Genomic DNA, 16,470 nt, shown 5'->3' with positions numbered 1-16,470 from the left:
TGCACCCTCAGCGTGTAGCCAGTCTTCCGACGAACGTAGTCCACCACCTCGTCAGCCATGGCGGAGTAGTGCAGGCGAGACACGTAGAGCGCCCTACTCGGTGTGGCAATCCGTAGACCCGAATTCACCGGTTCCGCAGAGCCACACATAGTCTTGCGAGCCGCTCTGCGCGCCTTGCTTTTCTTTTCCACCAATGTGAACCCCTCTTCATCCACATTGGTGCGGGAAGTATTTTCCGTGATTTCGACGAAACAGGAGGCGGCCTCGCGCGCGGAGGGAGGGGCGCGCGCGGGGCGGCGGCACGTGCAGCACTTTTTACAGCGTGCAAACTAACCGACACGACACGAGTGTCCGTAGGTCGATGGTCGCACTCTAAGTCTGAAACAGCTGACCGAGCTGGAGCATAACGCAAACATTTGATTTCGTTGCGTATTAATATTGTAATAGTAAGAAATACAATAAATTAACCGAAAAGCTCATACTCGTAAGCAATATTTTAAATAAGCCAAGGTACATCCCGGAATAAAATCCATTTTAAAGCTGTATGAAAAGGATTTGGGACTTTGCAATAGGTCCTTTGTGTACCGTAGCGATAATACTTCAAACGGGTATTCAACTATTCACAATATAATAGCTACTTCCCCGGAATGTCGAAACATTGTAAATGCAAAAATGAGGCGTCTCGCTACAATGCTTTAATAAAAAAGACATTTTTAAAGGAATTTTCCTTGCCCGAAAATTTGTGCGACCGATTTTCCATTACATCTGTAGCTAATAATCTTGATGGATAATTTAAATGTCCTGGAAATACTCTCTAGGATATTCTGTGGGTATTTATCCGTTTTAATAGTATGTATAAACATGCTGAAAGTGTGCCTGTCTTTGAAATTCTACCATGTCAAGTACGAAGTAAGAATTGAATAAGGTCCACGGAACTGGAATTGAACCAGCGCCTTCTGCTATCGAGACAGGTGTCTAGTCCCCTCGGCCACCCGATTCGCGGCGACATATTCGTAGAATTACCTACGGACTGAAGCACTTTTTGTGCTGCGCTCATTTTGTCGGCTTTTCCATAAGGTGTTAGTTTAAACTGCCGCCGCTGGCATTAACAGAGTGGTTAGCCTATCGCTAACTTTTGAACACATGTGGTATGGCAATTATGGCATATCCCACAGTCGACTTCTATGAAATCCACAGGAAGAAAGAGCGTGGTGAAATCCTGTCCACCACACGGGAAATAGTACATTTCGATACTAGGCCCCGTAGCCGAATGGCATTTCTACGGCGCGAAACGCCGTGAAAGGTAGTCTGGCTCTGTAACGCCAATAGTGCCAATACGCAAGAGGGATAGAGATAGATATCTACGAGCGGTTTGAATGAGAAAACCATTTTTCTTTAACTCCCGCATCGCCTGCGCTGCGTGCAATTGCACATTTACTGTGGAGTGTGGTGAAAATGAAATTATTACTTGGTAGCAAGGATTATTTATAATTTATATAGAATTTACAATCTTCATACTGGCTCGTACCTCCATTTTTAGCGCCACATATTAAATAATATCATAACTAAACTGATGATGCCTACAAACTTGTTTTATTCAAAATGTATGACGTGACGTGATATCATGATATTTAAAATAAAGAAAACGAAAAACGACAACGAAACGTTTTCGTTTTCTTTTAACCCCTTATTTGCCAAGAGTGGCCCTGAAGGTTTAGTAGTTTCATGTGCTCTGCCAACCCCTTTATGGGATACAGGCGTGATTGTATGTAAAATAAAGAAATATGTCATTTGTCCTTATAAAGCATAAAAACACGCAAAAAATATTTGGGGAAAATATGATTTTGGCCACTTCCAGGTTGCGAAACAGCGCCATCTACTTTTAAGCCTAAAATGCCCATACATTTCAGGGGTACGCTTTTTGTATAGGCTTTCTGTCCCGGTACTATATCGTCCTTGCCTGTGGTAGCTTTTCTTTCGTGTATACTAAGTGAACTAAGATAAATAAATGCTTGTAATAATAACATTCATACTGATTCATACACATTACACACAAGTGCGCAAAAATTCGAAACGAGTAACGATAAAATAAAACACGACCAAAGGGAGTGTTTTAAATCGACACGAGTTACGAATACCCTCTTTGCGCGTGTATCGTACGACTTTTTACAGTAAGTAAGTAGATATGGCCCTTTTCAGTTTTGACATGACAAAAACACTATTTTGCGCACTGGTGCGGAAAAAAGCTCCGTAATATTAAGGTACTGTAAAAATGGCTTAACAGAAGCCGTATGTGCCCTAATTTGCAAGGGATAGTTGTGAAAGTCCTGTGTGGTGACGGGTTAAGAATTTCACCACCCCCTTTCTTCCCGTGGGGGTCGTAGAAGGCGACTATGGGATATGGGTTAAATTGTGGCGTGGGCGAGAGGCTGGCAACCTGTCACTGCAATGTCACAGTTTCGTTTTCTTTCAACCCCTTATTTGCCAAGAGTGGCACTGAAGCTTTAGTGGTTTCATGTGTTCTGCCTACCCCTTTATGGGATACAGGCGTGATTGTATGTATGTATGTATGTATGACTTATTTGTGGAATGTAATGCCGTCTGTTTTTAAATTTGAGCTTCTTGTTACCTTTCCACACCATTTCACACTACAGGTGGACATCTTTAAGGCATCAAAATACCCTTTTCCAATTTTTTTGTGCGAAAAACACGCGCTGCTTTCGGGTCTGTTACTTGGTCGATACTGATCGGGCACGGCGAGCGCCCGCGCTTATATCAGTGCAAATACTAGGAAGGCTGGCGACCGCGAGTCGTCTTGTAATGGATGTCTATAGGGGTTGGTCTGTGGTGGAATGTAATGCCGTCTGTTTTTAAATTTGAGCTTCTTGTTACCTTTCCACACCATTTCACACTACAGGTGGACATCTTTAAGGCATCAAAATACCCTTTTCCAATATTTTTGTGCGAAAAACTCGCGCTTCTTTCGGGTCTGTTACTTGGTCGATACTGATCGGGCACGGCGAGCGCCCGCGCTTATATCAGTGCAAAATATCTGGGCAACCGAGCTTCGCTCGGTTCTGTTTCGTATCCTTGACATGTGTCGCCATCTAGTTCAAAAATGAATAGTACCTACATCGAGCGAAAGAATTCTCAGCCTTAACAACACAACTACTCCACACGAGATGGCGCGCATTTCGCCACAAAAACTCAAATAGTGTATTTTTCTATTCGTTTTAGCCTTGACCTGTGTCGCCATCTAGTGTTTGCAATAAATAGTACTTAGGTACATCAACCGAAAGAATTCTGTCTTAACAGTACAACTACTGGTTGTGAAACCATCCCTTGGTAGCATTCCCACAAATGTGGGTCAGGAAAAGTTTCGTCATTATGGGGGACGTCAAGTGTCCTGCTGGAGTTATAGTTATACGTTTAAATTACAAGAATGACGACACTGTACAAATGTAGTGCATAATGGTTTTCCATTGTATTATCTCGGAAACGTTCGTATTTCGAGATCGCTCTTTAGCGATAAGACCGCCTCTTGTTTTACCTCTTAAGTTGTTGTGTATACTTACTATATTGTTTCCTGTATTGAGGTGTGCAATAAAGAGTATTTGTATTGTATTGTATTTGTCGCAAGTCTTCTAACACTTCTACATATAAAAAAGATGGAATAACATTCCACAGTTAAGTCAAATTAATTATTTTGTTGAATATTGTTTATTATCCGCGGAGTTCATTTATACTGGTCAATATGGTTGTACTGTACTGAGCGGCGCCGCGGCGCGTCCATCCCTTTTTGCCTAGTTAACAATGCGATATGCTATCCCTTTCACGTAATCGACTAGGGATGGGGCCATGTTAGTTTATGTCTGTTGCGGGAACTTCGTACTACCGTTCGTACCATGTGCTACCATTTTATGAAATATAAAAGAAAGCAGATTTGTAATTGTTAATAATTATCTAGAATCTGTAGAGTCTGTAGTGTTATTTAGTTGATTGATTAGTTTAGAATATTTAGTTGGTAATTTAACTTAGTAAACGTAAGTAAAAATGAACAGTTTAGTTATTAGTTACTAGAATGATTTTTATTGAGGTGCTATCACAACCATCATCCTCCTTGCGTTATCCCGGCAATTTAATCACAATAAAACAAATATTTCGTAAAACTAGAATTAATTTTAATCGCATCTAACAAGTTATTCTTAAGCGGAATCCTATAAAAACTCAATCCTTAATTTTAAATAATCACTTAAACAATTCATACACATGCATTTCAGATGTAAAAAAATATGTATAATAATAATCTTAGTATGATCGAAAATGCACATATCAACTGTGATTGCTTAGAATCTAAAACGAAATACGGCGTAACGTAAAAGGTACTCTCAAACATTCGGTATCTTATTATGTAATTTATTCACAAGTCCGCGGCTCTGATCATCACACGACGCCGCGGCTGCAGACTGCTGTCTGCTGAATGACGATTTGGCCTGAGAACAAACAAATGTGTGTGTTAGTATTATCAAAGAGGATCGAGTATTATAGAGAGTTACTGTCAAAGTAAAATGTGTAATCACAGTGCGTAGACTGACATCTCTCGACACAGGCTTAAAACTTTTGAACCTCAGTTTTGACAATTAGGTACATATTTTAAGCTCGATATGTGTTAAAATGTCAAATATAAATATTAGCGCAATCTAGCTGAGCGTACCTTAAAGGTGTAAAGCCATCTAGGCCACCGTACCTTTTTCTGTATGGTACTGAGGTACGTTTTTTTCTTAGGCTTTATCTGTCTATACGGAGTTATATATGTCTTTGGTATTATACTCGTGAGGGCACAATTTTAGTGTTGTTATGGCAACATTTAATTAGTGGACGGATAGAGGATATATGGGCGGATAGTGTATCCGACGCTAGAGCTACCGCCAAGGACACGGATACAAGGGTTTATTTAGAACGGTTATCGAGATTCTCGAGAGCCCTAATTAATATAGTACATATGTACATACACGGTGAAATAAAAAGGACCATTCAAACTTTGACTTTTGAGGTCATAATGAACAACTTTTATTATTGGACTAATGCAGAAATCGCAAAAAAAAATTTTTGGCTGTTTCATACATTTCGACTGTCATGACGCCGCTCATTTCTATAGGGCAGCCAATTTCTTTTTTGCGATTTCAACATTCCTCCATAATAAAAGTTGTTAATTATAACCTCAGAAGTCACTGTGAAAAATTTGAACGGTCCTTTTTATTTTTCTCTGTATATTTACCCTCTACCATAAATAAATATAATATAATGAAATCAAATACGATATCAATATCATACGAACAAATAATCAAATACCATCTTATTATATTTAATAGAAAATTCACTTTTAAGAATAATTATTACTTGTTGCACGTGCTATGAAGATACATAAATATCAGTCACTGTGTTTAAAACAAAAGTCTCCTTAGCTATTTCCCAATTGCATAGAAAAAGGCATTTTTTGGCAACTCCTTTAATTCATATATTATTGTAACCAAAAATGGCCTCCTATACCATAGGAGTTTTTTTTTTATGTCTATTTTTATTAAGTTTACGGTCCTCGCTTTCAGTACCGTCGGCCGATAACTCTTGATACTTTATTTAATATATTTGCTGTTTATGAGGTTTTTAACTGTCTTAATAGGAGTATGAATCTTTATATTGACAAATCAAGACTGCATTTGTCTTAGCAAGTTTGACTCCTGTATGGCTAGCTGTTATGACAACCCACCACAGCAGAGCGCATATGATTGACGCGATAGTATCTCGCCGCGACATAGGTACTCATTGCGCCGCAACATTAGTAGTATAACTGGGTCTCTATTGGTTCCCATAAAGTCTTAGTCGTAATACTCGTAATGTATTGTTTCACATTTTCGTTAGTCATAGTTTAGTTTTTTTCAGAAACACGTAACTAACCTATCTATAGACGACCTTAAGGACTGCCCTGAAAAGTTACCCGTTTCAGAATTATGACATTTATGACTAATGATAGTAATGATAATCTGGCAATCATTACATTATGACTTTCAATATTTATGTCAATGAAAGGGATCTGAGTATAATTATGTCGCGGCGAGATATACTCACACCAATCACATGCTTAGCCCAGCCTTACATTTATAACGCTCTAGACCGTTTATAATCCAGCTGTTTGTTCCACCAAAGAGGATCGAGTATAAAGTTACTGTAAAGTAAAAGTAAAATATGTAATCACAGTTCATAGCCCCTGCCATCTCTCGACACAGGCTTAAAGCTTTTGAACCTCAGATTTGACAAATTGGTCCATATTCTTAGCTTGATATGTGTCAAAATGTCAAATATTAATATTAGCGCTATCTAGCCGAGCGTCCCTCAAAGGTGTAACGCCATCTAGGCCACCGTATCTGTCTATACAGAGTTCCCCACTCACCTGTACTGGAAACATCTAAGTATCACTCTTCCACAACTTGATGGTCTTGTCGTTCTCAAGCGCGGCGGAGGCGATGATGTTCTCAGTCGGGTGGCAGGTGGTGCAGAGGACCGTGTCCGTGTGCCCGGAGAGCCGCTGCACGATCTCCTTGGACTGCAGGTTCCAGATGTATACTAGGTTGTCCTCTGAGCCCGATACTATCCACTGAGGAGAGACATGTGTGTTAGCACAGTATAATAAAGAGTACTATCGTACAGTATGGCCACTCCCGCTCCCCGCTGAAAGTGCCGCCCACCCCCCTCTCGGTTACCTCACAGTTACCGCCTGTCAAAAACACGAACAGTCGACCTGTCATATTTCACTCATACAAGCATAGTACTCGTTCACCTACACGAGCTTAGAATGTGTGCTAGGATCGCGCCTCTTTCATATATTTGATCGCCAGTGTCCGAGGTGTGGTGTTAGTATGTATCTAATACCTTTAAACAAGCAATTCTTGTATATTTCTATTTATACTAGCTTTTGCCCGCGGCTTCGCTCGCGTTAAATTCAAAAAATGTGGAATGCTCCATACAAACTTCCATCCCCTATTTTAGGGAAGTAGGGGGTTAAAAAGAGACAAAAAGTAGCCTATGTCACTCTCCTTCCCTTCAACTATCTCCACTTAAAAAAAATCACGTCAATTCGTGAAAGACGGACAAATAAACAGACACACACACTTTCCCATTTATAATGTTTGTATGGATATGCTAAGGGGATCTCGGAAACATCTCTAACGATTTCGTTGAAATTTGTCTGTAGATGTTTTCGTGGGTGAAAAATCAATCTAGCTTAGTCTTAGGTCCCGAGAAATGCGAAATTTTGAGTTATCATGTGTTTTTCTCTGTAATAAAAAATAGAACTCCAAGCGAAGCTCAGTCGCTCAGGTACTAGTTTTTAATACGTCATAGCATAGCTGTGAAATTGCATGGAGAATTTATTAATGAATTGACAAATTCGCCATGCACTTTTGCAGCTCTATGTACATATTTATATGGATGCTATTATAATTATATGAAAACAATAGTGTTTTATGTGAAAAACTCGCTAGCATTGATATGGAAACCAAGGCATTCATAAAGATGTCATAGGTAAGACAGTCCAAAATAAACAAATACCTGTTTGAATTCTTTGAACTAAGCCGACTTGGAGCCAGCCTGAGCGCGAGAGAAAAGATAACAATCAGGCCCCGTAGCCGAATGGCATTTCTCCGACGCCAAACGAAAGCGATACGCCGCTGGCTCTGTCGCGCCAATACGCAAGCGCGATAGAGATAGATATCTACTAGCGCTTCGTTTCGTGAGCGTTTCGTGAGCGATTGTGCCATTCGGCTAGCCACCCAGGGATAAAAACACTGATCGAATTTATGAAGTTATTTGTCATTCAAAATTTAAAATTGTCATTCTGAATCATGTTTTTAACCCCCGACGCAAAAACGACGGGGTGTTATAAGTTTGACGTGTCTGTCTGTTTGTGTGTCTGTCTGTGTGTGTGTCTGTCTGTGGCATCGTAGCTCCCGAACGGATGAAGCGATTTGGATTTAGTTTTTTTTTGTCTGAAAGCTGAATAAGTCGGGAGTGTTCTTAGCCATGTTTCATGAAAATTGTCCACTATGTTGCGGTCGGGGGTATCTTCAAAATTTTAATTTTGTGGTTAGGTTATTCCTTTCTTTTTACGACTGTTCTTGGCTTCGGTTCTGTTCGAATCTTGGTCATGGTAGCAAAATAAAAATAAAAAGCCGCAGGAGCCTTCTGCTACGACGCAAGAACGTATACGCGGGTTCAAATTCTATTATATGTAACAAAATAAATAAAACAGATCTCACCTTTCCACCAGTAACGCTGAAGTTGGCAAAGATGCAGTACTTCTCGTTCTTGTGTCCGGTGTAGGTCTTGAGACACTTGCCCCGGCTGTAGTCCCACAGTTTGAGCGTGTTGTCGAGAGTCGCGGCCAGAATGTACTTCCCGTTGGGTGAGAACTTGACGAACGACACCGGAGGGTTGTCGTCATCGATCAGGGTCTTGAGGCACTGGCCAGAAGCGGTGTCCCAGATCCGACTGGAAACAAAGTTGGAAGAATGTTTAAAATATGTGCTACAGATTCTCAAACAAAAACTATTTGGCGTCGTTTCAGTGACATCGGTAATCGGTGTCAATTTATGTCATACAAAAAACAAATCTGTTTATTTATGCCCATATCATACAGCATTGACGAGCTAATATGTGAGTGGGCACGGGAAAACCGTCCCACTTTCTCGATTGCTATAAAGCCGCTTTGTCAGTTTATTCATATAAAGATATAAGTAAATCTCGCCCTAATGGTAACCGACAAAGTGGGACGTTTTACTAAACACGATCACATATAAATTAATTAGTCTCAACTGTTCCCGATTCGGAAATTTCGCAATGCATCTAATTGTAATACAAACACACCTATACTAATTACAAACTAATCTCAAATATATGTTTTCTAGTCCTAAAATAGATTTCTATTTCCAACTAGTTCCGAGAGATTGTTAGGCACTGGTTCCACCGCGAGCTAGTAAGCTATGAGCTATCGGCTATAAAAACGAACAGAATATAAGTACTCCCGTGTAAATAAAAGAGACACGGTGATGTTTCTAGTTACTCGCCCAGCGGTGAGCTATCAAAATCGCCGTGTCTCTTTTGTTTGCACGGGAGTGCTCATCTTTTGTTCGTTTTTATAGCCGATAGCTCATAGCTTACTAGCTCGCGGTGGGACCAGTGCCTTAGGCACTGATTTAGATGTCTGCATAAGATAAGCGTAGCATGAGATCACGTGGGCATATTCGTCTCTTCCGTCGCTCACATGGCAGCTACGTGTCAAGTATTATTGTTCCTAATATTATATGTCGGTATCTGAATATGTCGCCTTGAAGAAGTCGTCATGTATGGGTTTAATATGAAAAATGATTAATATACACGACAGCATTTGCGTCATTCTTGTATACAAATAGACCACGTGACCCCCCCTGGGGCCTGGGCCTTTACCACGTGACCCCCCCCTGGGCACGAAGCTGGATCCGCGCTTGCTACGAAATGCACATATTAACTATAATAAATCGTCAAGAATACGCGGGCTATGGTTTTCAGGTAAATCAACCTAAACTAAAGGCCTATCACTTCTGCTGTTGCCGTCAGTGTACTGATAGTCAGTGGACACCTTAAAGCCTCCGCCACACATAAAGCGTATTGATAGCGTAGCGTTAGCGGAGCGCAATGATAGCGGTGCGCCAGCGGAACGCGCTCGTTAGTTCCAGCCGGCGTCCGCTGGGCGCAACGCCAGCGTTCGTCCGGCGCATCGCTATCGTTACGCTCCACTACCGCTCCGTCTACGCTATCAATACGCGCATGTGTGGCCGAGCTTTAACACTTTCGCAACCAAGAACTACCTAGACTCCTGAACTTTGCTCAGATGCTGGACAACCCACTGGGCGGGTGTTATACAATAGATAACGTCCGGTTTCTGACATAGTGCCCATTTTTTTGTCTGGTAGTTAATGTGTAACTGATGTCAAAAACTCACCATAGCCCGTCGTAGCTGGAGGAGACGATCAGACTGCCGTCCCTGTTGAAATGCACTGCTGAGACGGGGTCCGAGTGAGCTGGGAGCGTCTTCAAGCATTTACCTGTGACAAATAGATGAAAATCAATACCAAGTACATGAGTTTGTTGTACTTATTTTAGTTAAAACATGCATATATTTTCAGATAAATGTGAGTATTGTGTTGTGCTTGAGGTTGTGATTAGCATTAGCTCGACATAATATTTGAAAACATTGTTATGCTGCCCTAATCAGGCCAATCTTTAGCCAAGACGCTAGACGCTCCATGGCGCCCAATACGCAACCAGCTCTGAGCAATAGCGAGATAGCTATGATACGTTACAGAACGATTATACTCTTGGCTACAAGTGGAAGTCAAATTGAAAGCAGTAAAGAATCAAATATCATTAGGGTAATTATTCTTACGGCTGGTGTAGACATCAGGCAGCCAAACAATGGATAATTAGAAATACCAAAGAGAATGGAATATAGTATAGAGAATTACTGTCAAAGTAAAATATGTAGACACAGTTCATAGACTGCCATCTCTCGACACAGGCTTTGAACCTCTTTTTTTACTATTTGTTCCAGCTTGTTAACTTGATATGTGATTCTTAACTTGAAATTAATTAAAAATGATCGCAGCCTATTCAGTGGTCAGTGGCGACGAACTTCGCGACGATGTCGGCTGCTCGCGCGCGGTCGAGTGAGCCTTCTGTACTTGTACTATTATAATTATATTATGTAGTTAAATATATGTATCTTTGGAAATACTGTACTCACCCGTCCTTACGTCCCATATCCGAACGCTCTCGTCGAAGCTGCCGGACACAATGAGATTGCTCTGAGGGTTGAAGTTACAGCAGAACACGTAGTTGCTGTGGCCTTTCAGGGTTTTCAGGCACTTGCCTGAGCTTAACTCCCACACCTGGAAAGTAAACATGAAAATAGTTATTCGAAATACCAACTAACTTTTAGCCTGCCTGGCAAAAATTAAAAAGTGGGAACATCGTAGTGCCATCCCGTTTTCTCACATAAATTGATTTGACACGGCAATGTTACCAATGTTTAATGACTACTCTTTTCGCTTTGATTAAATTTTTTTTTTCAACTTCTGATTTGTAAATTATTTAGTAGGCATAACTTTTGTTTACAGATAATTCATTTCACGCAAATAACTGAATCCTATTGGGGTGTGTAGGTACATACTAGACGTGTGCGCCGATTATAAAACGATCGGCGGCGGCGTTTGCCAAAAAATCGGCGGCGGCGGCGTATTTTCGGCGTGAAATCGGCGTGACCGTGATTTTATGTTTCTTATAAGATTCATATCATCAACATAACAGCGACTACTTTGCAGAATGTTACGCTACTTCTCTTCTACTGCTACTGAACGATATTATTATATACTAGCTTTTGCCCGCGGCTTCGCTCGCGTTAGAAAGAGACAAAAAGTAGCCTACGTCACTCTCCATCCCTTCAACTATCTCCACTTAAAAAATCACGACAATTCGTTGCTCCGTTTTGCCGTGAAAGACGGACAAACAAACAGACACACACACACTTTCCCATTTATAATATTAGTATGGATTATAACCCTAAGGGCTACCAGTAATCCAGCATGAATGTAGTTTGAACCGAACATTTAATTTCAACCTTTATGCTGAAAGCTGCTGAACCATTCGAATAATCTCTTATGATGGAACTGATGGAAGCTTCGAAACAAGAACTTTGTGCCAATCGCGATCGTAAGCTGGAGCTACGTATATCAAAGCCAAAGCACATTTTTAATTATGAGGTTGGGTATACGCTGAAAAAGAGGTCTTCGATATTGATGACCTCTCAGAAGCATACAACTTCAGCACAATCACAAGAATTCCATCGTTATCACTGTCGAGGAAAAAAGAGCTTTACACGCTGAACTATGCTGGAAAAGAACATCCGGCATATAGCTCTCGGCAATTTGAGTTGGTCGCAGACAGTGGTTCTGTTTTTTTCTTCTTGGATCACTGAATAATTTTCCATGTGCTATACGTGCAGGACATGTTTGCCGAATGCACCTGGATTGGTGGGCCAAAGTAGCAACTGAATGGTTACCGCAGCTTAGCCGGGGCAGAGGCAGACAAAAAAAAGAGATACCCGGACGACCTGGACGCATTTTATAATGACTGGCGGGAGCGGGCATCAAACCGTGATGAGTGGGGGAAAGAAGAGGAGGCGTTTTCTCAGCAGTGGGACACATATTAGGCCACTTAAAACACGATACGATGAATGAAGTTTGGCACTTGAAACCACAGAGAATGGAATGAAAAGCTTCATTTCCTGCAGAACAAAATTAGGATCATGCGAAGTGAAGCAAACCTGGGTTACCTGGGTAGTATACTTCTAAGAGTAAGACGCAAAAAACAATCGCTTCCTACTTCAATCTGCCGAGTTACACAGCGCCTATAAGCAATTTCAATTTCAGTGGGCACGTGGGCATTTTAGAAGGGACAATATTTCAAGGAGCCATGCAACCTTGAATGGATTACAATATGGTAGTCATCCAGATGAAACGATAACAGAAGATCCAAGAGGAAAAGTTCTTGGCTCTCCACGTGTGGTTTTCTCGTAGACGCTGAAAACCATTGTGTCAAGTCGTATGCTAGGTCAACGTTGTCACTACCACAGACCTCCCCGCATATCCGGTTTTCCCATGCCATTATAACTTCACATTAAGGTTCCTAATCTTTCTTAGTGCTGAATATATAATATTTTAATAAAAGTAAAGTATATATATTAGAAATTGAAACAAATAAAAGCATAAAAAGTCCAAAAATTTAATCAAATACTAAGTTTGAGCAGTTTATTAACCACCAAGGTCACGCCGATTTCACGCCGATTAATAATCGGCGGCGGCGGCGTGGCCAAAATCGCCGGCGGCGGCGGCGCGCCGGCGCGGCGCACACGTCTAGTACATACCTTACCTACCTATACATATAAATTTTATATCTTTCAAAGTCGTCACTAAAACTGTGAGCGCAAAAAACTTAAGTTATTTTTTAGTTGCGTAGGGTCGTGCATAACATGGCGTGAAAGATTTTTCAAAAGTATTCATTAAGTTTTCTCAAACATGATTTCACATGTTTTTAGCCTTTAGTTTGTTAGAATACTCGTAATCATTAAGAAAATATTAGAAATACATAATATTATCTAAATAAAAAAAAAAGTGACAAAAGTATCATCTTATTAAGAATATTTAGTAGAAAATTTAACGGCAGACAATTTTACACCACATCTGAACTACTGAAGTTACAAAATGTTAGTTTGATGAATTATGAAAGTTGCAAACTACAGGAAATCTCGAAAGCTTAAGGACTGGTTTATTTTAAATGAAATGTTGTCATAGAAGTGATAATAAAAGGTCAACAACCGTGAGAATCACCTTATCTCCCATCTCCCTTAACATTTCTTATCTCTGTGATTTTTATGTGCACCAACAGATTTACAGTTGACAAGATGAGATTTTATAGTTAATTTTTGACTTTGGTATATGTTTCAAAACAAGAAGTAAGTATTACCTTCAGAGTTTTGTCATCACTTGCACTGACAATGAGCCGGCTGTCCGAGGACCACGCCACATCACTGATGCCCATCTTGTGGCCAGAAATGGTCTTCTCAAACTTGCCATCGTAAGCACCCCACACTTTAATTACTTTATCGGCAGCTGAAAAGTACATAGAATGAAACTGAAATCATTGTCAAATAGAGAGCCTTGAACATCATTGACATCAAATGTTTTAAATTTAAGATGTTCATTAATTTAGTAGTAAGTAGTAGTAATACTCTACTCTTTATTGTACAAAAATAAAAACACATATACAGGAAAAATTTAAACATGATTACTGAATTAAGGTATTAAATAAATGTGTGAGCCCTGAAACCAAAAGGAAATGTGTGATCTAACAATTGCCTTTTTGGTTCCTTCTATAAGCTAGAGATATGCCCAAAAGTGGGTACTTTCTTACTTACAATTATTTTTGTAATAAAATTACATTTTAAGTGTAAGCCATTAATGTAGGTGTGGGCCAAATCCAGCCAGCAAAAAGGTTCCCATCAGGAGAAAAGGATCCTGGCCTCTGCCAGTTAATGTGTATACACCCTGTTTTTATTGAATTCCGTTAACTTTAAGGGAAGGTTCTTTAGATCAAATACAATTAATTTCTCTAAGAAACTAGCGTCTCAACTCTCATGGTTATCGAGTTATTAAAAAAATAAAGATAATTACTGAAGATGTGTGTGTTAGCCTTTACCAATTCTTAATGTTATTTGTTTTGACATGTGCCATCAATCACTTGGCACTAACTTGAATGTTATTCTTAAGGGTCTCCCATACTAATAAATTCATTTATTATGTATGAAAATGTTATTTTTTTCTTTGTGAATTTAACTAAAACTGATATACAGGGTGGTTCCTGATAATGAACCTAGCTACGTGTCAAATTTAAAGGAAAACAAAAAAAAACACAGTGTATAAGTAAAAATAAATCCGACCCTCATATGAAATTATTTTAAGTTTTGGCCTGTCACAAAGTTTCCCCACCACTGCACTAATGAGTTCCATATATTTATTGAGCACAAAATGATCAAAGTAAACTAATATTACCAATTACTGTTCTGGTTAATAATAACAAATGTCAGCACCACATTAGTGAAAAAGTATTTACTACAGCTTCAATGAAATAAAATATTGCCATGTACCCACATACACAGAATACTGAACAACTACTAATTATAAAATATTGAAATATATATTTAATGTATTATTCCTCCTTACATTACAAATACAGCTGAATTTCAGCATCATACATGTTCTTTGCAAAAATAATGAAACATACAAACTAAAAAAAAAGTTGAGTCTTTAACTACAAAAACTCACAATGTTATTGTACTTAAGATTTAAGTTAACAAAACTGTAGCCAAGGTCAGTCTTGGAAGAACACTTTGTCAATGCCATATTACAAAATGTTGGCTTTCCTAGCCCATTACTATTCTAATTGAATTCAATGTGTGAATATAAATGGTCAGTGGGTAATTTAACAATTAGGCAAAAATGGCTTTTAAATGTTCAGTAGCTAGACATTGTTGTTTCAGCAAATGTCTTATCAGAAACTAGGGCGCATAGCATTACTGGAGATAACAATAGTTTTGTGACCCAAAGAAACATCAACAATGAAGGAATAACTAAATTTAGAACAGTAATTGACAAAATAAATGTATATCATGACTGCTTTAAAAATCATAAAACGGGTAGTGCTCAAGAAATGTTCCAACAAAAAGTCATCGTAACGGATGTCGTGATAATATGCAATATACTTACAAGAACTGGCTAACCATTCGCCATTTGGGCTGAATTTAACGGAAGACACCGCCTTCGTGTGTCCAGCGAGAGTAAATTTGAGCGTGTAGTTCGGCTTCTGAAAACCGATGCACAAATGAGCGCCAAATCGCACGTGCTCAGATACAAAAGTTGAGTTATATAAACATGTGCAAGCGGCAACTGACGCAAAGCCGTGAAATAATCAAAGAAATCGCATAAACTTACTGCTACCGATGACTTATTGGACTGTGGAGCGCTCTGCGAGAGCGAATTAGGACCGGAAAGATTAGCAGAGGGGCCTCCGTGGGCCTGATGTGCAGCTGGATGCCCCGGCCCGGGTCCTAGCGGCACCATGTTTCAACGACTTGACTTCAACGCACTACGATTTTCTTTGTTCGACACCTATTACAATCACTGTTATACACTGAATTATCACGAAATTTGAAGTTATGGAAACGTACACAATTTAGCTGACTACCGAATCGCAATTTAACAATTCTGTCCACGCCAGTTTTTAAAGAAAATTGTATATCTGAGCGTCCCAATGCGTTCATTTCGCGAATAGCGAACAGTAGTGCCAACTTAATAAAATTCAAAATGTCTACCCACCCACATACGTCTCCTACTGCGTGGGACGCGTAAGGCAAGGTATACACTTACTAGAAAGATTATTCTAGACTAGAAGCAGTTTGTTTATATTTATTTGGGTTAATAATTGTGAATTATGTAATATAGAAATCGATGAAAAATGCTGATATAAAATAATTATGGTTCTAATATCAGAAACTTATCGCAAAAGTGATAGGCTCCCCACAGACAGTCTTAAAAATTCATAATCTTAAAAAAAACTTGTATGCAATCTGACAGTTCAAACTGACACTGACAAGACACTGACAGATCTGTCAGTGTCAATTGCATACAAATTTTTTTTAAGATTATGAATTTTTAAGACTGTCTGTGAGGAGCCATAAAATCACTACTCTCAATTCTCGTTACAGATATAAAATGGTAAAAAATCTGGATAATTCATACAAATTAAATTGTTTCATTAAAAGCACTT

General features: G+C 39.5%; 1 protein-coding gene across 1 annotated transcript; it reads right to left on the bottom strand.

Annotated features, from left to right (window-relative positions):
• Positions 1–4,159: 4,159 nt before the first annotated feature.
• On the bottom strand, positions 4,160–15,983 carry LOC125241090 (WD repeat-containing protein 5). The gene is made up of 8 exons (XM_048149405.1): positions 15,636–15,983; positions 15,411–15,507; positions 13,612–13,757; positions 10,835–10,979; positions 10,034–10,136; positions 8,313–8,544; positions 6,449–6,652; positions 4,160–4,493 (listed from the first exon to the last, which is right to left on the bottom strand). The coding sequence occupies exons 1-7, from the start codon at positions 15,762–15,764 to the stop codon at positions 6,464–6,466; spliced, it is 1,041 nt and encodes a 346-aa protein (XP_048005362.1). The 5' UTR covers positions 15,765–15,983; the 3' UTR covers positions 4,160–4,493; positions 6,449–6,463.
• Positions 15,984–16,470: the final 487 nt, after the last annotated feature.

Source organism: Leguminivora glycinivorella, chromosome Z, assembly GCF_023078275.1.
Source record: "Leguminivora glycinivorella isolate SPB_JAAS2020 chromosome Z, LegGlyc_1.1, whole genome shotgun sequence".
NCBI lineage: Eukaryota > Metazoa > Arthropoda > Insecta > Lepidoptera > Tortricidae > Leguminivora > Leguminivora glycinivorella.
This window is presented reverse-complemented; position numbering and strand designations above follow the sequence as displayed.

What these genes read in the sequence shown, in the direction of transcription:
- LOC125241090 (XM_048149405.1), bottom strand. Translation starts at nt 15,764, where the DNA reads ATGGTGCCGCTAGGACCCGGGCCGGGGCATCCAGCTGCACATCAGGCC. An exon ending in GATATGGGACGTAAGGACGG is followed by an intron (nt 10,137 to 10,834) that starts GTGAGTACAGTA and finishes TATTTGTCACAG; the next exon opens with GTAAATGCTTGAAGACGCTC. An exon ending in TCCAGCTACGACGGGCTATG is followed by an intron (nt 8,545 to 10,033) that starts GTGAGTTTTTGA and finishes CTTTGTTTCCAG; the next exon opens with TCGGATCTGGGACACCGCTT.